Source organism: Lepidothrix coronata, unplaced genomic scaffold, assembly GCF_001604755.1.
Source record: "Lepidothrix coronata isolate B3197 unplaced genomic scaffold, Lepidothrix_coronata-1.0 Scaffold231, whole genome shotgun sequence".
In the NCBI taxonomy this organism is placed as follows: Eukaryota; Metazoa; Chordata; class Aves; order Passeriformes; family Pipridae; genus Lepidothrix; species Lepidothrix coronata.
In genome coordinates, this window is record NW_016690411.1 from 899347 (window position 1) to 922468 (window position 23122).

The window sequence follows — 23122 nt, forward strand, 5'->3', positions numbered from 1 at the left end:
ACTAGTGAGGCATCTTCATTGAATACAACAGAAGCATTAAGTTGCATAAACACAGGCCATACAAAGAAAAATAAATCTGCTTCTTAGAGAGTCGTGTCTGGCAAATAAAGTGACATGGCATTTATTTTTAAAATGTATGAATATGACCATTCAGATCCTTGCCTAGAAAGGATGTTTACTAGAGTCTTGTGTTCCTCACTGATATGCATAAATTGTAAAAGAGGAAACATAAGTAGATTAGTTGAGGGAAAACAATACAGAAAACATCAGTTGTCCATGTCCTCAAAAAGTATCTGTAAATGCCATGGAGTGTAATCCATTGTTATGTCTTCTAATGCATTGTAAGTGTGCCTTACATCTTCATTTTATTTTAAGTGTGCAAATTCAGAGTGTAGGCATTACATTTTGAACTGTTCAATGTTTCATCAAAAAAGTGGAATTATATAGGCATAATAAAGCATGCCAATATTCTCTCTGACATACAGGCAGCCCGTTTCATTAGCATATCTGTCATTCACAGTCTGAACCCTGAGATCTCTTCATTGTTTTTCCTCATCAATTTATCTGTAAAGAGTATGTATGAAGATGTTTTGTCTTTCTGTAGCTATTGTGAATATCTCATTATTCATGAAATACATATTAACAAGGAATAGGGTTATTAAAAAATGTTTGAACTTAGTTTGACCCATTTGATGAGATCATGGTAATGAGCCATACTGTTTGTTACGAAGCAGGGAATTTCTAAGGTTACAGTGAAATCTCCTTTGTTTGCTGTAGTGTATGGAGGAGGAACACAGAGTTGCTGTAGTGTATGGAGGAGGAACACAGAGTTGCTGTAGTGTATGGAGGAGGAATACAGAGTTACTGGAGAATGAAAAAGAAAAAATAATGTAATGATTTCTGAATGCACTTTTCTTGAAATATGCTTTGTGCTTTTAATTAGAAAGTCACACTGATAGCTGTCTCGTGCATTACCTGTCTTAGTTTATAAACTATGAGACCCTCCCATGTGTGTTTACCATTGTTTCATGTGGTGGCATTTCATGTTTTACTGGTTGCAGCTGAAGCTTCAGCTGAACCTCATCCTCACAACAACAGTATGTCATCTCAAAGATGTAATGGGGCAAAATGCATTCAATTTATAGAAACAAAACAATTAGATTATCAACCTCTTCATGAGCCTCCTTCAGTGGGTAATTTTATCATACTTTATGCAAGAGGATCAAGATTGTTGCAATAGAATCATTACATTGGAAAATAGTTTTTAAAGGCTGATAGTCAATGCTTCCATGAGTTTGCAAGGGATTTGACAATTCCTGAATCATCCAAAGACAATGATCACATCTAACATGGTGGTCTCTTCTCCCTTTTTCCTTCACATTAAACCTATCTAGCTATCATTACCTCTCCTCCAAGATTTTAGTTTTCCAACCATTCACTCCTTATTGTTATTCAGCTTATCTGTGTCCTTCCTGACATGTGGTACTCAGAACTGAAAGCAGCATTTTCTAGCTCTGTGAGACACTCATGTCATTCCACTGTTGGTAAACCATGTGCAGCCTGATTTTGATACTTCTTCCCCATCTCCTTCAGTGATTGCATGACTTTGCCAGCACATGAAAAGTGGTTAGGCTGCTGGACCAGAGATGTGTGTCTAAACACCTAAGCTGTGCTTCTGACCATTCTAACAAGCAGGCTACTTTCTGGTTAAGGTGAACCACATGATAAGGTAGACAGGCCATACAGCACTGACAGCTATTAGCTTCCCAGCTGGCATGATGCTGAATGCAATTCTATGTGCAATGTTTGAGTGGTGTAGCACCTCATGTAGCCAGTAGAGAAAATAATTCCATTTCAATCATATGAGGACTCTTTACATAGCTTATTTTTGTAAACACAGAGGGATGTAAAAAGGATTCACTGATCAGGCCAACAGCAGCAAATTATTGCACTAGCAAAAAGGTGAGGAGGCAGGGGAGAAGGAAACATTACCACAAAATTGATTTAATCATTACTTGCCGTGCCTCTTTTTTTTTCCTTTTGCCATTATTAACGTTTGATGAGATGTTAGACTGTTTTCAAGTTAACTGTGTTTTTTTTCTACACCATGTAGCATTTACTAGTCAGATCAAGACTCCTAGAGCTTTCCTGTACCTTAGCATAAGTTAACTTTCAGACAAAGACTTTCTTTCACACAGCACAGTTGTTACAAGAGCAGTACCCATATAAATACAACCAAGTACAAGAACTGGTCTCATCATTTACCTTTAATATCGATGACCCACGTCTGAACTTGGGTGGTCATTTTGCATACGTTTAGGAGCATGTGTGTACATCCAAGTCCTTCATAATTATCAGATGCTTCTTCACTCCAAATCATAATTTGGAGCAAGTCTTGTTACAGAGTGAATTACTTAATGTGCAGCTTTTTTTTCATGTGCTTTTGTAATGTGCTTGTAATTAGATGTAGTAGTAATATTAATTAAGGTCATATCAAAATTTCAGAGTGGAAGTAGTGCAGTCATTCATTCACAGAATATTCTCCATTTCTTTCTGCTACTTTAAACACCAAAGATGATGTAACATAGCCTGATTTTTGTTATAGTCTGCATATTTTGGAAACATAAGAATGTAGTATTGAGTTGCCTGTTACTGATTTGAAAAACAAGGTAAATTATTTCCTCTAAATTCACCTACAGCATGAAAATGCTTAGCAAGTCTGACAAACATACCAGTACAGTATCATCTCACCAAAATAAATTGTCTAATTGTAGTAGAAGACAGGTCCTTTGTCAGACAGAGAAACTAAGACAGCCTTGCTTCTGAATCCAAAACTCAGAAAGATCAGATTGATTGCTTATCACTAGCCAGTCACATAAACTTTTACAATCCTAACAATTTTCTGTGATTCCTATTTTCTAGTGCTAGTTTTCACTTTTACATCTCTCTTCTCTGCCCCACACAGCCAGTTCTCACTTGAGATGCTGAATCACACTGACCAACTGCAAAAGACAACAAACATTAACATACTTTTCATCCCTACTCATTTGTCTCAAGTGAGACAGATACACCAAATGTTTTCCTGTACTCCAGCACTTATAGGCATCAAAATTATCAGATTGGCATGAATCACAAAACATTGATTTAGAAGTATAGTATCAAAGAGAACAAGAAATATATGTTAACTAAATGCATGTATGTAAAATTAATTAATGTTTCCTGGCAGGAGAAAGGCAGCTCTCAAGATTGAAACATATGTTGTGCTAAATGTCTAAGAAAAAATGCAGTCTATTTACAGTCCACTACATCAGGCAAAAGCCAAAGAAATATATGTATTAGGTGGGCATAGCATGCTCAGAAACATGTATGAGGACTGTTATTTCTTTATACAAATATAGACAGGCACAAATATTGTATCTGATGCCCACCTCCAACAATCAGTGGGCTCATTAGGCGTCCCAGCATAATTAGGAGGATACCAGAGGAAAGGCAGCACAAAGTACTTTGCCTCTGTCATGTATGAAAACATTTTACACCCTCTGCTACAGCTTTATCTAATTACAAGATAAGTTAACTTCAAGACCTTGAAGCCCTTCCAAGTCACTGCATCCAGTGCTCTGTTACTGAAGGAAACATACTGTAATTTGTTCCACCAGTTAATAAACTACATCTCTAAAGCATCAGTGTGTTTTGCTACAAATTGAAAGTGTTCAAGAACCTCGATATCCTAATGGCTAGATACCATCTCCTAATTTCCAGCTGAAATTTCTGAACTGCCAGTTAACACCCATTTGTTCTTGTGCCAGTGTTGTCCATTAGCACAGTGTTGTCCATTAGGATGGCAGAAGACTAACTCATGATGTATTTATAGCCCATTGATATCTTCTATCATCAGTTTCCTAGACTAAACAAGCAAAATTATCCTAGTCTTCTCTTTTTAAATAGACTCTCTGCTTCTCTGATCATCCTAATAACCTTTCCTGCATTCATTGTGGGCTGAGTGCTCAGGCTTACACCACAGAGCGGAGCTATGCCTTCTATAATGTTATTGATACATTCCTAATTTCTCTTTCATTCTGCATAAAGCCAAGCATTGCTTGTGATTAAAGACTAAAAGGTACTAGCATTCCATGTTTAATGAAGGGGGTTTTTAAAAGTGGCTGTCATGCCAACTGCATTTCAGATGGCTGCAGTAAGCATGCTTTCTATTCAGTACACATTTCAGAATTTTCATGATCTTTTCTGGCCCAATTGTTTTTCATCTCAGAATACAAAAATGGGTTAATGCTTACCTGAAAAGTACAGTGGAAGTAGCTCTCAACTAACAACTCTCTTCCTTCCTTTTCTTCTCTGTTTATCATTTTAGGAGGCGCTGGCCAAAATTGTCAAACTAGAGGTTTGTTTAGTCATGAAATAGAACAGTCTGGTTCCCGAGGTGCCTATCAATTATAGCACCCCAAGTTCAGTAGCATTTTTGAATACTCACCATTTCTGTCAGGAAAAAGATTTATTTTACTTAGAGTTGTGGATTTAGGCACAATGAAGTTTGACAATTTTGTCCACTGAATTTAACATTTTTAATATGAGGAAGTTTTTCCTGGGTCTTGATTTATACTCATCTCAAACGTGCAAAAATATGTGCATTTCTATCAGCAGAAACTATAGAGCCTCCAGTAACCCTGAAAGGTTTACAACTGCAAATGCTTCAGTTCCATCAGGTCTGCCAACAACAGCCAACCTTCGACGTCATGCCATGGTTGTCGGGTCACGCTAACCTGCCTGAAACAAACTCCACTTTCATTGCAGATAGACATCTGCTGTTGTCCATATTACATTGATTAACATGTATGTGCCATTCATTCATATTTCTGCTCGTGGTTCATTTCTACTAAGCATGTAATGTGCTATTACTCTGCTGCTGTATACATTTTGTATACATTTCTGTTCTTCCTTGAAAGACTGTGAATGCTTCGGGCACTCCAACCGGTGCAGTTACATCGAGCTGCTCAATACGGTCATTTGCGTGAGCTGTAAGCACAACACTAGAGGTCAGCACTGTGAGTTATGCAGGCTGGGCTACTTCAGAAATGCTTCTGCAGAGCTGGACGATGAAAATGTGTGCATAGGTCAGTCCCGGGATAACTGCGGCTTTTCTTCTGTGCCTTTTCAGCCACTGGCAGCTGCTAGGGACCACTGCTGCTTACTTGCCAGTTAAGCCAGAATGAGCTTTTTCAATGGATAAGAATATCTGTGTAGACTTCTTGCCTCATTTCCATTGCTCTGGTAGCCCCAAGGAGGCATTTTGAATCCGTATATGACGACGAAACTCTCTGTCTAAGGGTCCTTACCCCAGCAGTCCCTGAGAAACTGTCTGTGCCATCCTTATGCAGGAGGGAGCCACGCTGGGGTCACACATGTGAAAACTAAAGGGTTGAGTCTTAAATACTTGTTCCCAGCCCAACTTTTGCAATTACTAGTACAAACTCTTGAATACTTGCCTGAAGACGCACAAAGTTGCCAGCTGCAGCAAGAGGATGTGGGGAGTGATATTTATTAACCTGTTTTATTCACTAAATTTCACAGAAACATATTGCAGGTAATTCTGCTCCCAGGCACAGGGCTATAAATGCAGTGTTACCTCCCCTCTCCTTAGAGGAGAAACTGAAATTATATCCCTGAGGTTAGGAACACAATTTGTCAAACCAGTTCAACACGATGTCAATTTAGAAAAGGAATCCTGAGATAAAAACAGTGCTTTAGAATGAGCATCTGCTATAAATATTCAAATTGCAGAATTAGGGAAAATGTCAGAACATAATAAGAGAAGCATATTAGTAAAAAAATTAAGATCTTTATCACACTAGAAGAATATGCATTATTCTCATGTCACCACAGACAGTATATAGCACACGTGAGGACACTTCAGGTGAAGACTGGACATAGCCAATAAAGGAAGCCTTCTACAATGGTCAGTAGTTAACAGGTAGCCACAAAAGACACTGTTCTAATAACAAACAGAAGTAGAGAATTTAATTATTTAATTTTTCTTATAAGCATCAGTAGGACCTTTTTTGGATTATCATTGTGATTTTTTTTCATTCCATTTTCCAGGAAGCAAAAAGAGTAGTTAGCAGATATTTTAATGCCAAAATAGACTATGGATTAATAAATTATATTTTCATATTCTTTATAATCCATTGCTGAGATTCAAGCCAGAAACTATTTAGGTTGCTATTATTTGTTTCAGTTTGTAACTTGACAGATTAACATTTTACTTTGTGATTAAACACAGATCCATCCACACACTACATTTCATGTGTCCTTTTAACTTTGCTTGGCAACGCATTCAGAAAATGCATGATCTCCTTTGACAGTAATTAGTCTGAGCTAATAAGAACTTTAGTAGGCAAGTCATGATTTTGTATGACTGTGCTGAGGAGATTAACACAATCAAATGTTCTTGGAAAAAAACACTGTCCCACATATTTGTTTGATGCAGATGACAGACATCACTGCTATGACACCAGGGCTGTATAATTTCAGCTGCTTAAATAGGCCTAATGAATATGACTGAATGACTCTTTGGAATTTTTCATCTGCTCATTCAGTACATTGTTTTCCCATGTACACTGAAATGCTAAGGCAGCAGCTGTAGCTACATAAGACAAGGAAGTTAGTAAATGAGAAGTCAAAAATATGTAATTTTTACATTAATTTACAATTGATATATTTAGAATGTCTTAGTAAAACAACTATGCACTTTGCAGTTGTCTAGATTCTGCAGAAATAAAATTTAAAACCCTTTAATTTAAAAAGAGTCTGAGGGAAAAAAAAGGCAATGTGAAACATTTGCTGACTTTCCACCTTAATGAAAGCAGAATTCCCTTGGGCACCCATGAGAATTGTACCACGTGAAACGACTGTAGGCTCCAACTCTGGTTTGCTACATATTAGGTATTTATTTTAAATAAATAACATTCTTGTTGGACTAAAACAGTTTTCACGGTCACAGTGATCACACTGCATACAAAATGTATGTGTCCTAATGTACGTATCCTCGCTGATTTGCCAACTTGAGAAATCTTTCATACTACTTCATGTGTAAAATCAGCAAAATGGGGAAGATACCTAAGCACTTTTCAGAAAACAGAGAAGCTTGTGCCTAAAATATTTTCTTGAACTGGGGCTCCTGAGATTTAATCCTGGAAAATGTAGTGTATTTTCACCTCTGAGAGAGTTGATGGATTCACCACCCTTCTAGGTCAAGCACAGTCTTGCTCTATTGGAAATGCTCATTTCTCTCTTTGCTGAGTTTAAAATCAGTTTTTTTGTGGTTTAAGTACAAGTGAAATGTTGACATGAACATTTTAATAAGCAGATTTCCAGTGACATGTGCAAGTTTTCTTCCCGTATGAAAGTCATTTTGCCAGGCTAATTCTTTCCTCTTCAGCCATATATGTAGAAAGGTAAAAAAATGTTTGGATAAGCTAATTTAATGGCAGCTAACAGGGCTTTGGCTCTGATTTATCAAAACTGCTTACACAGTTTTCATAAATATATATGGTAAGTACATGGATAACAAATCTGTAAATCTTAGCTGATGCTAACTAAATGGAGAAAATGTAAATTGTTTAATTTTTAAAACTAAAGAATTCAAATACTGAGAAGGTTTTTACCAGTGAACTATATGCAATGCATTATACAGTGGGCTTAAATCTAAATTATCGATGCCCTTAATTTCTTTAGAAGCAAAATAAATTTTATTTCTTAAAATGAAATATCAAATATTTGTGGATTTGTAAGTTAACTGGAAAATTACCTCACATGGGCAACTGCAGTTTCTGAATAAATCAAGGTGATGTGAAGTTAAAAATCATTAATTTGACATGAAAAAAATTTAACATCTTGAAGAGTTTTTTATTTCTTGATAAAGCCCTAATAACTATTTCAGTGAATTCCCACACTGGCAAGCATGGAGAGCATGAAAACCACCAAGTAGACCCAGAGTAATAAAACATGGCCTTTGCCTTACAAAATAAATACTGAAATGGTGATTGCTGTCACACCTTTAAGAAAGCCAGCCTTGCAGTCAGTTAGGCTTAAACTTCAATTAACATCTGTGAAACTTTTAGAAGCCCTAATGATAAATGATTAAGTGAACCCCGAGGGTTGTCCTCTAGCCACTGTCAACCCAGACTGATAAGCCCACCTTCTTTTTACTTACTTTCATTGTGTTTTGTTGGCAGCATCACATTGATATAGTTAGTGAATCTCAGCAAACAGATGACTACTTCTGTTAATCTTTCCATCCTTTCAGTTACCAGACGGAGGTTAGGAGGAAAATTCCTTCCCAGTTCAGATCTGCAGGGCTTTTTCCCCCACCCTGGAACCTGTGTGTGGTCTGCTTATTAGGACGATCTGGGAGCGTTAGCTTAGTGTTATTTAATGCCCTGTTGTTGTAAGGGGCACAATGAAATTGTGACCTTTGAGTTTTTTAATGTCTTAAGTATTTGGAAGGTCTTGGGAAGTGTTCCACAGCCTGTGATATTGCATTGGACAATGATCCTGGACGTTCTGTGGACCTCTGTAGGTCGTATTACTGTGTTATCAGTTGTGTATTGGGAAAGATGGAGAATAGATTCAGTTACTAAAGGTTGCTGGGTCTGGTGTTCTGATTTGATCTGGTAATTTTGTAAAAGAGCCTGGCTGAATCTGTCTTTCTACTATCTACTTTCCATTAAACAGCACAGTTTGGGCCTGGTACTTCCAACACGCTTATGTGATAGAGTTCAGTAGGAAAGGTTTCACTCGTTCAGGGTCAGAGTATTGCTCTCTGGAAAATATTATGTATCTATAACATTCAGTATCACAGGCTATACATTTCTTTCACAAATACTTGTTTAAATCACTGTAACTACATTAGATCTAACAAAGCTACTTTAACAAGAGTTGGGCCCTCTGTTTCTAATGTAATTCCAAGTTTTTGTCTTTCAAGATTTTTCTATAAACACTCTTCAAGCAAAATTTAATTCCTGCATTCAGAGTGTATCTCAGTTTTATGCCTGTTTGTACAAGCATTTCGTACATCTGATTAACATGAGAATTCCCAGCTTTTCAAGTGGCACGCACTGTGCTATAATACTCAGCCTTGCACAGTATTTTTGGCATGTCAGTTTTCAACTTCATTAATGAATGTTGCTAGCTAATTGACTCTATTATTGTTGTGGAACCCTGTTTGGCATTCTTCTTCAGCATGCCAAATGTTCAAAGTGCCATCTGTAATTTACAGTTAATAAACAGTGAGACAACAGATGACAAATGTCTTTCTGGAAATATTTTTTCTGTTACAGTTTTTCCATTATAGATACATACATACATACATACATATATATATATATATATATGTAACTTCCGAGTTCAACTCCTTTTTGTCATTTATGATATCATTGAGGTTTAACGTAATGCTAGGGAACAATTGCCAAAGGTAGTCATCAAAGTAGTACTGATTCACAGACGTATAAATCCAGACTCCCAGCAGGTTGCCCAGATTGAAGAAGCAGCAGAGATCAGATGCTGCCAAAAGGTGTCTGTGGTCTCAGTTGACAGTGAAGTTACTCTGGGTCTACATGGGTCTACATACATATACAGCCCTTCATTTGGGAGGAAAAAAAATATATAAATAACCAAGCTGAAGAACAGGAGTGCCAAAAATGAGCTCTGCCAGCTACTGTCTTGCCTTCGTTCAGCTAGCTGAAAGCTGAACACAGATATTGTAATCACATTGAAGAAAAGGGCTGTGAATGAACAACACAGTAAGTGTTGTGGGAGGAAATGGGTTCCCTACTTATTCTTTAATTAGCTGAACACATGTGAAAAATATACAGCAGGGAATGAGCCTCACTGCATTTTCCATCTGCACGCTGGGAGGTGAGAGAAATTAAAATGGCAGCATAGAGCCAGTTCTGATAAGTTTTGCTGTACATTAGTGCTCACCTCAAGCTTTCCATTGTGGAATACGTAACAGGTTTATTAACGTCACTGATAAATACAATCTCACCAACTTAATGGTAAATATCCACAAAAATTATTATACTGCTCAAAACCATAAAGGAAGACTATCTTGGAAATAAGTAAAGTGCATTTATATAGCCCTGTAAAGACATTCAGCACTTCTGAAAATATTGAGTAACACAGATAAGCCTATTTTAATAATGTGAATCTTTTCACCTTGATGGCACATTGATATATCCATACTATACAAAACTTTTCTAATGTTCATTAAACTGTCAAAAATATTTTTGCCAAAAGAGAATCTGTTACAATCACTTATCCTCAAAGACCCATGGTATCTTCTGCCTTTATATCTTTTCTGTTTACTTTTTCTCTTCACATCATAAAACGTCTCTTCCTGAAATGACATATGCAAACAAATAAATGGACATGTAGTAGTTATATTCACTACTCTAGATATCCATAATAGACAGTCTTCCTTTACCTTTAGCACTGGAAATGCACCCTTTATTGGTATTGAATGAATTATCACCACATGTAGACCTGAATCCAGTGTGTATGTGTTGTCTTGTTTCTGCAGACTGTTATTGTAACCCTTTTGGTTCAGTCCATGATCGCTGTAATGACAGAGGATTTTGTGAGTGTAAGGAGGGAACATCAGGGCCTAAATGTGATAAATGTCTGCCGGGATATATCTGGCACAGCTTGGGCTGTCAACGTAAGTAACTGAGAGTCGCCCCTCTCATGCAACTTTGCTGCCTCTGGGTCTGTGTGCTATCATGTGCAGCTACTGAAGAGCAGAAAATGAGCAAAATGCTCTATGAGCTGTAAGAATGCCATAATGCCTGAACCTTTTGGGAAACTCCCAGCTGAGGACACTGACTGTGCCATCCATTTATTTCAATGCACTTTCAGTGTCCTCCCTCTCTCTCTCTCTCACTAACACCTCAAGGAGTTCCCACTGAGCTATGTAAACACACGTCTTGACAACTGTGAAATAAGTTTTTTATACTAAAACATCAGCATATTAACTTCAAATTCAAAATTCTTCCTAAAAGATAAAAGGTGATTTCTCTGCACATTCACTTTTTTTCTGTCCTAAACTTCAGCTTCTTGAGTAAGTTAACCTTTCATACCTTAAAACTGTCCCTGGACAATAACTGCAAAACACTGGCTCGTTACCTGTAATAATTAGTGAAAACTAGATGAAAGCTAAAGATTGAAAAAAAAATGGAGGTATACTTAACATCCTTAAAAAGAAGAGCTGAAATTTTTCTTAAGTGGTGCTTGGGCAGATGTTGTTTCAACGCTTAGTTATATATTTAGCTTTTCTTCTGGTTTACAGGTCATATAAACAGATGAGTGGAAATACCACTTCAACATTTAGAGGATTAGACCTTTATTGCAAATTTTGTTTGTAGTAAATTCTTAACATTTTTTTTATAACTGTTTTGATCATCTACTTCCAGAAGCTCTGGAGAGTCCTCTTATGTGTTTCCTTCACATTTTCTCATTGCCTTTCTCCATTTTTACACACACACATTAAAGACATATTTCTACAAGAGCTTGCTTGTGATTCTTAAGACTGAGAAACACAGAAAATGTAATTACTGACACCAATTAGCCAAATATTATAAAATTGGTCAATAGCCATACAAATGCTCTAAACACTCTAAAACAAATGCAAATCTTATATCATAAATTAAAAAGAAACAAAGAGTAAAGCTAGAGATTACCGCTGCCTCTCCAAGTGATGAGTGCCTCTGAAGTAGAAAAGCTGGACTTGTGACAACAAATATATCTGGAAAGAAAACCATAAATAAAGAGTTTCAGGAAAGATTGTGATAATTAACCGATTAGCATTAAAGAGAGTATATGAAGAAAAAGAACATTTGTGTGGGCAACACTATTCAGTGCTACCTGAGAAAATTTTACTTCCTCAGCTTCTGCCGGAAACCTCCTCTTTATGTTTGGCAGGTCATTTCAACCATACTTTTCACACATGGTTGTTAACTGTATTCTCATTTTGCAGATGCCTGTACTTGAGTTTTGATTCACAAAATTATTGGGCACTTAGAGATGCAGCAGAGAGCAGGTGAAGTAGTGTTTCAAGTCTCAAAGTTCTCTATTATTAATTTTTTGCCAAATCAAACCCTAGGTATCTCCCAAACAAAGCACACAGAAGTTATAGGGTCTCCCTCTGCCTTGCACCCCTTATGCAGAAGAAGGTTGTACTTTACCTTTGGTAGTGGCAAAGAAAACATTAGAATTTGTGAAGCATTGAAATATTGTGGTGACATTAACTACAGGGGAAAAAAATGAAAAAAGAAATCAATATGGTTCTCTGCAGTAGAATCTGAATAAAGTAAACACCATGTCCATACAGTGGGTCTAAAAAAAGATATTAAGTAACTGAGATATTGAACACATCTGGAAGGCTGTGGAGCAAATTTTACAGTCATATGATTAAATATATATATATATATATGTACACACCAGTTTGTCAGAGCAATTGCTTACTAATTGCAGTATTTCCTATCTTTTCAGGTTTGGACATTATGACACAAATAATGTTGTTTTAATGAGGATTTTTTGAGCCCAACATATAATTAGCTTGATTTAGCTGAATCAAGAGTATTTGTAAAAGCTTTGGACAGTTTCTGGAAGTGCAAGCTAGTACCTTTATATTTGCTGACAAAATTAATTGAGTTTCCCTCACTATGTTGTAATTTTCTGAACAAATCTGTCTGATTGTGTAACTGTTAGATATTCTCCAAGTTTTGACCAAATTATCTGATCAAATTCAGAAGAAAAACAACTAGATGCGGTTGTCAGTTTTATGGAACAGACATCAAATTGCCACGTTTTACCAAGCACACGCTGATTTAAATCTCATTTCAAGTCTTATCATGGAGGAACAGAATTCCAATTAATTTAATTTTCTAGTATGTATTACTATTTTTCCACTGAAATCTAAAAATATGACTGGGCAAGCAAGCAGACCCCAATATTCAAGAAAAATAAGAACTCATTCTATTGCCTTAGCCAAGCTCAAAATTATTATTTCTCTAGACACATAAAATGTGGGTTTGATCTGGTTTTCCCTGAGCCTGTGCTGTATAGAAATGTATATATGCAAAGACTGATACATACACACACACTTAACAGACAGATGTGTTTGTATATTTTTTGTTATACATACCCCATTGGCATTATTAAGAAAATCTATTATTATGAAGCTTTGTTGATAAAAACCATTGACCTAGGGCAATCAGAAGCTTGACTTGTAGATAAATAAGTTAAATCTATACTATAGCTAGTTTAATTACTTGTATGATTCTATAAGTAAATGGAGTGTTGTAATTTTATATATTAGTAAACCCATTAGGGAAAAAAAAACCAACACAAAAGACCTGTTGTGTTTTCTAGGGCCCACAATATATCATTTGATAAATTACAGTTTGGAGTCTACTTTGTACCACACATGGGTAGAAGACACAGAAGCTATTATCCCCAGAACTATTCATTTAGGTACCTCACTCTTACTGATCTAATCTAAAACTTCTGAGGATCTAGGCAGAGCTCTCATCACCTGGCGTCTCTGCACACACAGAGGTCAGATGCAATTTTAGACTTTGCCTCCCAGATAAAAAGCACTGTGATAACAGCTGTTATCTTCTTGCATTCGGGGTTTGTGCTGCATAGTGGTAGCGGTCAGCAGGGTCTGGTTGGTACAGGAAGGTTTGTTGCCCTCAGAAAGAGAGGTACAATAGATGCAACTGTGCCTTGTGCTACTTCTCAGGCAGGTACTTCCAGAACCGTGGATGCTGCAGGCGCTGTGTGTGCGGGAAAGTGCTGGGGGCCTCCCTGCCAGGCACCCACAATGGTTTTCTCACCAGCATGCATACATAGATCAAAGCATAGGGAATGAATTAAGAACAGAACAGTCTGGTCCTGAAACCCTTTTAGAATTCCTGGAACACGAGAAAATACACAGCTATATTTGATTTTTCTGTTTTCTAGAAATTAAACTATTTCCTTTAAAAATGAACATAAGAACATAATTAAAAGCTTCAAGCCTGGCAAGAAATTTAACCAGCAACTACAGTTGTTTTGGACCAGTCTTAAACTGAACATAGTGCTTTGTGATAAAAGGAATCTGTATCAAAAGGTAGAAACATTTACACACAGAACCACCACCGGAGCTTTTAAAAAATGGATGAAGCCAAAATATTAAGCAGGAGCATTCACTTGATTTTCTATGTTTACTGCTTACAGTCTTGCATCTTTTGTATTTATTGGCCATGACATTTCTGGTGACTAAATTCTGTTGCATATATACAGGAGCATTTTAAAGTAACACCTTTTAATTTCACTCACAGAAGAATTGATTCCAAAACCAGCTGCATATTTATCCAATCAGGCAAAGAAAAAGTGACTCTTTCGCCAATATCAGTTTACCAGCATAGCTCAGATTTTTGTTAGTCATGATCACCTCACAGGGGAAAGGTGAGGGAAGGTTCAATGATTAATATTACTCACTATCTCCCTTCATGGAGTCAAAGACTAAATAAAGACACTGAACCCACAGCACTACAAAGGCCTAGAGCGAGTAGAAGAGTTACCAATGGTAGCGTGCACCTGATTGTGAACCTCAGTTTTAAATCATCTTCCTTCAATGGTGCAAATTTTAAACAATTACCGAATGAGTTTTCAGCCACATGCCTTACATCAAGCTCTGAACAATTTATCTTTTTACCCTTTTTCATTGATTTTAAATAGAAGCAGGCAAAGGATTACACTCTTATCTTCAATGCTAAAACTGCACTCAGTGCTTGTATCTGTCTTCCAGACTAAACTGGTGTTAGTCTGCAGCCTGTTAGATAATTCATGTTCTGTCACAGTGTGCCTTCAACTTATTACATGATTATTTAAATATGAGCTTTTTTGGGGTGGATTTTATCATGTGTTACAAATGTTATAAGCTGAGGCATTTGATCAAAATCATCATGCAGATTGAATTGCCAAAGAAAATCAAACTTGAAATTGTAAACCCAGAACTTAAATTAACCTTTGCTTTTGGAAGATTGTGTTTACCAATCAGCAAGAAAAGAAGAAAAGATATATACCACCTATTTGTTAAAAAAACAACATTTAAAAAAAAATACATCATGCACTTCTTTCTAAACAGGTTAAATATATAAATGCAATTGTCTCCTCATTGAAGGTTAGTGATTTTTATACATGTTTGTACTCAGATGAATCTGATGAGTCCTCCGATACCTACACATTGAAGTTGTGCCTGGGAAAAAATACAAAAAAAAAAGAAATAGAAATTCAGAACCAGGATGCCCTGCTTTCCAGTTCACCATTGCAACCACCTGTGTGGGGAGCCATCGATATATTTTTATATCTTTTTACATCTTTTTTACCAGTAGCAGTTTTAATGCTTTTAGCTGGTCAGGATACGGGGGGATTTCCCCCTTGCACAGGTGCTGTGTACACTTTCAGTTCTGGTGTGTTTTGGTGCCAGGACTGGTACCAGTAAGCATACTGCTGTGCTTGGAGCTGGAGGGAAGTAAAACAGAGAAAGAATTCATTGAAAAGGATAAAGTTCTGTTGGGGCTGAACATTGCTGTCCCCAAGGAACAACCTGCCCATGGTCCTTATACATGAAATACTGATTTCACAATACCTATCTTACATGACTGTTATACAGACTAAACAAACTGTTCGTATGTACAGGGGTTTGGATGCAAGAGTAACAGACTCTCTTTCAAATGGCTCCAAATTCAAATCCAGAATAATTCTCCTTAAATCAATCCAGAATCCCACTGCTGCAACTCAAGGCAAAATATGGTTTACAGATATAAGACAAGCAAGGCAAGACTACAAACAAAATTACAGCATTATCAGTCGTGATCCTCAGATGATGCAGAGCAGTGATTCCACTTGCCTCAGGGGAAGCATGCTGATGACTTACAGGTGTAATGCCATCCTCATATCCTGGGTCTTTTAAACCTGAGAAAAGACAATGTGAATGTGTTTATTAATGCATTCTTTCTAAAATACACAACCCACAGAATAACCATACAGATACTGGGATACACAGAAAATTGTGCACCAAAGTATGATTATCATGGAATGGTATTATTTTTTAATGAGATACTGGATTTGAAGGAGAAAAAGAAGGTTGATATCTCCCTTGGGAGAGGATATTTTTTATTCAGGGTAAACATGTCAGAACACAAACACTGTATATTAACAGAAATGATTAAGTGAGGCACCTTTCCTCTATGAAGAGCACAGAGGAGAAGATGAAAACATAGGATGCTCTCTCTAGATAGTTATCATACAGATCTACATAATTACTGTAGCATGTATCAGTTGGGGATCATGTCTCAATCTGCTTTTAGCACCGCTGCCTACAACGTGTGTGAGATATTGTGGAAGTGGAAGAAACTGCAGAAGCAATAGATTAGAGGGGCATTGGTGAGAGCTCAAGGACGTTATCTCAGCGTGTCTGTGCTGGGAGGCCTCTCTGAACAGGATGGGGACTGTGAATTAGGTAATACCTGTGTGCAGAGAAGCCAAAGGAAATAACAGGTCATAAGCAGAGTGAGGCTCAGAAAAGGGGGCTAGTTAGCATAGTTACTGTGTTATTGAGAGGCACCAGGCTCTTAACAGACTGCAGCTCTTCAGGAGATTTACTCTGATAACCTGGTGATCAGACTTGCTTTCTCCAAAGTGAAAAGAAATGGTTCAGTAGCAACATTTATACACCTGACCTTTAATAGAACAATTTTTCCCCTGCAAGGTGAGGGATTGGATTGGAGCAAAGAGGGTGTTCGCCTCTTGATCTTGCCCAGGTGTCAGCTTCAAAGCTGCTATTTCATGGCTGTCTAAATTGCTCTAATTGCAAGTGCTGCAATCCCTCTTCTCCCAGTTCCCTACTATTTAGTCCCACACCCCCAGCAATCTCTCAGGCACTTGTTTGACCTTTCATTGAACGATTTCAGATCTAACTCAGCAGGACACTAACCAAAAAAAGAATAGTTTTCTGCTGTGTTTGTTCTGTGATATGAATCAGCAATGGGTTGAACAAGCAGAGGCACCCTGGGAGAGCATAACCTGCTCAGCTGGGAAGCAACGCAGCCCTGGCAATCAGGCTGGGCTGCCCTGCAGCTGTAGCACATCTGGGGGATAAGTATTCTCCTCTTTCCACCATTACTTCATTGACATTATAGCCTAGGAAGTTGCTGGTATTTTTACCTGACAAAGCCACATAATTTCAGGTGGATGAGCAGGTGGATAATTAAGGAAACTTCCTAAGAATGTTTTCCTTAAAAGTGTTCTGTACTAACCTATAGAAAAACCAACAACTCTCTAAGATTCTCTTGTACTGAAGCAGAATCATAACTTTTTACAGACAACAAAACTAGGATTCTGCACGCAGAGCCAAAACGGACAGCAGTGATGGATGTGAGCAGAGTACATTTCAAAACAACCCAATTTTAAAAGAATGAATACAATTCTAGGGTCTTTGGTATTTTTGGTGCTATATCATGGGAGAGTTCTGAACAACTAAATATTAGGAAATTCATGAAAACTTAAGCAAGTAACATTATTTGTTTTCTTTAGTCAGATGATTTAAAAATGGTTAATATTTGATAGCACAATGATAAATATTTTAATAGAGTATATTGCAGTCAGTTAGGAATAGATCAAAAAGATACAAAGTAAGCTCCACTAGATAAACTTTTATTAGGTACATGAAATAGAACATAAAGCTTGATAGCAATTACCATTTAATCTATTCACATTTGGAAACGTATTGAAGGGGAAACTTATAACTCAGTTGTTATGAATTATTAAATGTTCATTTGAACAGTGATGAGCAGGACTGCTTTTCCTCTGAAAAATCTGTCATGCTTTTCTTTTAAGCCTGCTCAGTGGCCATAACTTCTATGTAATTTGCCTGCTCACTGTGTTTTTATGAGGACAGAATAAAGAGATTCAGTAGCACCACAGACACACCTAGATGAGATGTTTTTATGAAGGGGCCTTAAAAGGACCATTAAGGAGTAAGTAGAGTACTCTCCATCCTACTTAACTGCAGATAAAAACTACTGACCTGAGGCAAATAAAGATAGCCCATGCTTCCTATCTCGGCACTGATGCAACCGATGGCATTGCTGACACCAGCACATGCTGATTATTAGGGCTTCAGTATTTATTGTTTTCAGTTCCTTTACACATATGCAAATACAACTCTCCCAAGAGATCTTGCAATTCACAATGACAGGAATATTTACCCTTTGTAAATGTATTTTCTTATAAAGTTCTTTTACTCTGCTGTTAACAATGTAATTTTTATAATAATCCTTTTTTTTTATAATAATCCTTTTAAATAGTTGTCCTTTTTTTGATACTCATTTTGCTCACCAAATCATCTGCAAGCATTCTACCCTTTAGCTCCTTTAATTTCTTTCTAATAAGTGTCTACATGATCATCTTCTCTTCCCCTAGATCCATACCCCTGAGACATGGACTAACCCTTCCAGTAACTACAAATATATCTTCAAGTTAAGCATACAAGTACAGATTTTGACAAGGAACATGGTATGACAAAATCAGGAACAAAAGCTTGATCTTAAAAATGTCAGTCCAGCTTTTTTGTCAGATCTTTGACTACTACCCTTTACGGCACAAATTTTAGTCAAGCTATTCATATGAATAACAGCTATGAAAGCAAATACTTTCATACTCTGTGATTCTATAATATTTCAGTCAGTATAAATTTAGAGGGAACTGATAGCCCATACAAAAGTACCATGATGTTCTGTAAAATATTAACAGCATTGTTCTTTCAATTTCTTTCAACCCTGCACGATTTTGAGATATAGTTTCGTTGATTAGAAACTGTTGTTCTCTCATGTTGAACTACAGTCAATGGCAAAATCATTAAAAGAGACTTTTGATGAAAGCCAAGTCAAGCCCATTATAATTAACTTCTATTATAATTATTCTTCTAAACCCATTATAATTATTCTTCTAAAGAGAATAATTAAATTGTTAATAAAACTTTTACCTATAGTCATTAGGTGAGAACGGTGTGACAATGTTTCAAGCTTAAAGATTTCTAAAGAGAAGGGGAAAGACTTTGATCGTAATTCAGTTGTTGATAATTAATTTCTATAGAAGACTACCTATAACTGAAATCAACTTGAAATAATTATAGTAAAGGGAATGTGTTCATTAATATCACTGATTTCAATACAGGCCTGGAGTCCACAATGATTAAAGCGTTATACCCAAAACTACTTTTTATTTTTAAAACTAGATCTTGGACAGATACTTCCTTATTTGCCAATTTTTTTCTTTCCAATGACTATCTATCTTTTTGCTGAGATGAACATGGAAAACTATGTAATAACAATTGTACTGATGCCTCTGGATGAATCTAGAGACAATATTTTGATTTGTACTTGTCTGTAGATAAATTTACCCCTTCATTCCCTTTCTAGAGACTGAGTGGAGTAGCTTTCCAAGTCTTTCACACTTTTCAGACTTTTATGAAACCCTGCGTATTTTCCAGATGTACAAAATATCTCTGTGGATAAAGCAAAATATTGCTCCAGCTCATGGAACCAGTGGCCAAACATCTCTGAACAGCTGAACACACATTTATCTTTCCATTACACCTGTACCCTACCCTCTGTTCTCACTCTACTTTCTGCTTAAATTTGAAGTCTTTTCCAGTGGACCCAAGAATCTATTCTTGCCCTTCAAAACTTCTACATTTCAAGAAGCTCAGACATAATTTCTTTGGAGGAGGAATTCTTCCTGGAATAGATATTTAACTAAGCCTTAAGAAATAGCACCAAGCAGCTATAGATCAGGGGTACACAGGGGCTAAAATAAAGAGCTACCAGGTTTGTTACCCATGCACAGTAACCTGTCCCCATCTATGCTGACAAGTGCAGGAGGAACAAACAACTCCAGTGTCCTCAGTATAGAAATAGCAATCCATAGGAGACAGTTCAACAGGGTGTTCTGCTAATGAGATGCTGCATCACTGAGCTCTGAATGTTACACATACTTTAAATGGGAATTGAAGTTCCTTTTTAAGCCAAAAGATCCTTGAAACAGGACTCTTACTTTGAAGAGTTTAGAATTACATTTCCAAGGAGAGTAAAGAGAGTTTCACCACATGTAGCTGTTTCTTTAAAGAGCTAAAGCTGCATTTTGATCATGAGGCAATAAGCACTTAGTAGCATCCAAGGAGAAGAAGATTCTCCTTGATTCTCACAAGATTCAAAAATCTGGCTTGCTTCCTACTGATTTCAAGAACAGGAGAATCCCACAATGAGATATAAACTGAGGTCATTAGGGCAAGGAAATTAATATTGAGGGCAAACATAGCATCCTTAAATCAGCTCTGTTATGTTGACATTATGCAGCAAAGCACAGCTCTTTGCAAGGAGGCTTCAGTTCTCAGAAAGAGCGTCCTATTCCACATATATTTATAGACAGGTTATAATAGTGTATTGCAACACAAACATCTCAAAAATTGAGCCAGATATTTTGAAATGCCTCAAATTACGTATGCACGTGTGCCATTCAGTACACGGCTGGGGAGAAACATGAGTCTGCACGTACATTGCATAACTTCTGCAAAGGTTTGAAAATTTGGGTCAAGATTTACACCACCCATCAAAGTAAAGCCATATACTGCAACAATTTTTCTGCAATGACCTGAGAGTTTTGCTAGTTCATGCAAAACTGTTACTGATTTAAAACACAACTGAAAAGATGCTTAGAGAAGTGTACTCCAGTTATATCTTCTCCTTTATTCAGTGGCAACATGACAACTTAGCAATGATGCTGCAGCCCACACTGCACTGCACCATCAGAAGACCTTGACTGTTTTGCAAATACAAAACTTGGAGCCAGCTAAGATGTGTTGAGCACCTCCTTCACCTCCTCCCACCCATCCTGGCTTTAGCCCAAATTCCTCTGTTCCAGTTCCAAGCACTTCCCTTTAGCACTCCTCCTTCTGTTTTAGCTAAACAGCTACTCATTCCATAGCTTTCTTGCAGTCCTCAGAAAACCAGCATCCCACTCAGATCTGCCATGTTACCACTCCAGAAATGCCATCTCACAAAGGCAGCATAAAATTTTTGCCTTTCACCCTCCTCTCACTCTCACCTCACTGGACGTGTGTTTCAAACCTGAGCAGGAACCATGCTGGAGTCGCTCCTGCCCAAAACAGCAAATCTATCAGAGTTTGGCCTTATGTGCTGGCTGGCATTTACAGCCAGAATTCCAGCCTTTTCTGGAACATGTCCTCCATTATCACATGCAGCCATCAGCTGGCACTACACAGGCAAACACCTCCTCCCGCCATAGGAGGCAATGGAGAGGAATACAAACAGTTCTCAAGGCGCTGGGATCCGCTAAGTCAGACTTCCATTGCCATCACTGCCAAGGCTGCTGAAAGAGAAGGACAAGCATGTGAGGCAGGGGGTTGCCCGGGGCAGAGGACAGCACTGGGCTCCATGAGATAAACTTGTCAGGAAATACAGCTTAATCCTCCCAATTCTATTTAGCAGAAATTTGTTTCCTTTTTCTCTGAGAGTTCTACAAAGAAATATAGTCAGACGTTATGTTTTAAAGGAATATACAACATTCTAAAAGTACCTTTTCATAAAAATTGAGTATTTCCTGTGTGACCCTCCCCTCTCTAAACCAGAGGTGAGCATATGAGTTTGTAATGTTGCTATATGCACAGCTGCTCAGGAACATGAGAAAATGGCCAAGGGCTTGGCTTCTCAGTCTTAAGTGCAGGTAGAAGACTTTTTGAGTAATACAATTAGTTCTATCCATCATTAAATTTAAGGATATTGATATAATATATCTTTAGATATATAGCATTATAAAGTATGATTATATATGTAAATATATATATAAATATATATATATATAAATAATAATAAATATCTAGCATGATTAGAGTAATTTATGTTAGAGTAATTTATTTGGTCTAGATTAATGGAGATATATTTGATATTTTTCAACTCTGGCATGACTCGACAAACTAAAAATTGGAAAAAATAATTTTAACTAATATAAAGAAAGTACTTTGAAGTGAAATCACATTTGTCAGTTATCTATTCATCAAGGATCCCAGGTTTTTTCAGTCTTCATTAATAATTAAATTTTAACAACTTTGTGCATTACAATTGATAAACAGAAATTTAAGTACGTTAATCAGCATGTCAAAAGTAATGCAAGAACCATATAAAGCTCAGAGGGAAACAGCTCTTACTCACCAGAGTCTTTCAACTCTGGACTTTTTAATATCCTGAATTATCTTAACACTTTGTCATAGCAAGCACTATCAACATCCGTGGTTAGAAACATTAGCTCACTGCATGTAAGAAAGAACTTTTCAGACATTAACCGTAACAAACACATGCCGTGCGCTCTTTTTCTAAGTCTAAGCCAGGTCTATTGTTATTCAGATGTTTTTCTACATTGTGGCAAAACTTTAAGGTTGATTAAATTACACTAGTGCAATTCTGTTACTATTCCAATAACTTAGTAGTAGTAGCCTGCAAATTAATATTGTGAAAAATATGTAGGTTGCCTGTATGCATTCTTCATTTGTTTTGGTCAGTGTGTAATAACGAATTATGAATTCTACCTGCGTACTTACCAAAGTGTCACTTTTGAAAAGACAAATAAATAATCAGAGCCTTTTAAATCTTGTTACGTTGCAATATAATTAGACAAAGAGTTATTTTGTGTTTTGGTGTGAGCATCTTTTGGGCATTTTTGTTGAATTGTGTGATATTATAAATCATTTTTTAAAGTGTTTTCAGGTAAAACACAGGCTAAGACTGTCACATTGGTTACACTTGGGTGGCACATTGCAGGAAAACTGGTGTGCCTGAAGAAGATTGTGTTGGAAAGTGAGCATCTATTATCTGGGTTTTCCCATCTAATGGCTGCTCTGTCATGAAGATAAATGCACAGTGATACCTGAAGCAAGTCTGCCTGTAGCAATAAATATTGTTGATGAAAACTAGCATGAAGCAGTTAATAG

General features: G+C 37.0%; 2 protein-coding genes across 17 annotated transcripts in view; one reads left to right on the plus strand and one right to left on the minus strand.

Annotated features, from left to right (window-relative positions):
- LOC108506860 overlaps window positions 1-13649 on the minus strand; it is a 50506-nt gene extending 36857 nt beyond the window's left edge. For 5 of the 7 annotated variants that reach the window (XM_017834276.1, XM_017834277.1, XM_017834270.1 and 2 more), the window contains exons 1-3: window positions 13604-13649; window positions 12252-12314; window positions 11748-11812 (exon numbers count right to left, since the gene is read on the minus strand). The gene's annotated coding sequence lies outside the window, so the exon portion shown is untranslated. Of the gene's footprint in view, window positions 1-8224; window positions 8300-10495; window positions 10629-11747; window positions 11813-12251; window positions 12315-13603 lie in introns of those variants that run through there. The other 2 variants (XM_017834271.1, XM_017834273.1) reach the window with 2 other exon arrangements.
- NTNG1 (netrin G1) overlaps window positions 1-23122 on the plus strand; it is a 151533-nt gene that overhangs the window by 115242 nt on the left and 13169 nt on the right. For 4 of the 10 annotated variants that reach the window (XM_017834261.1, XM_017834269.1, XM_017834260.1 and 1 more), the window contains 2 exons: window positions 4959-5126; window positions 10592-10729. The exons of 2 other annotated variants lie outside the window; for them this stretch is intronic. In XM_017834261.1, the coding sequence (XP_017689750.1) occupies window positions 4959-5126; window positions 10592-10729 (306 nt within the window). The remainder of the gene's footprint in view (window positions 1-4958; window positions 5127-10591; window positions 10730-23122) is intronic. 4 more of the 10 variants (XM_017834264.1, XM_017834266.1, XM_017834263.1 and 1 more) reach the window with 3 other exon arrangements.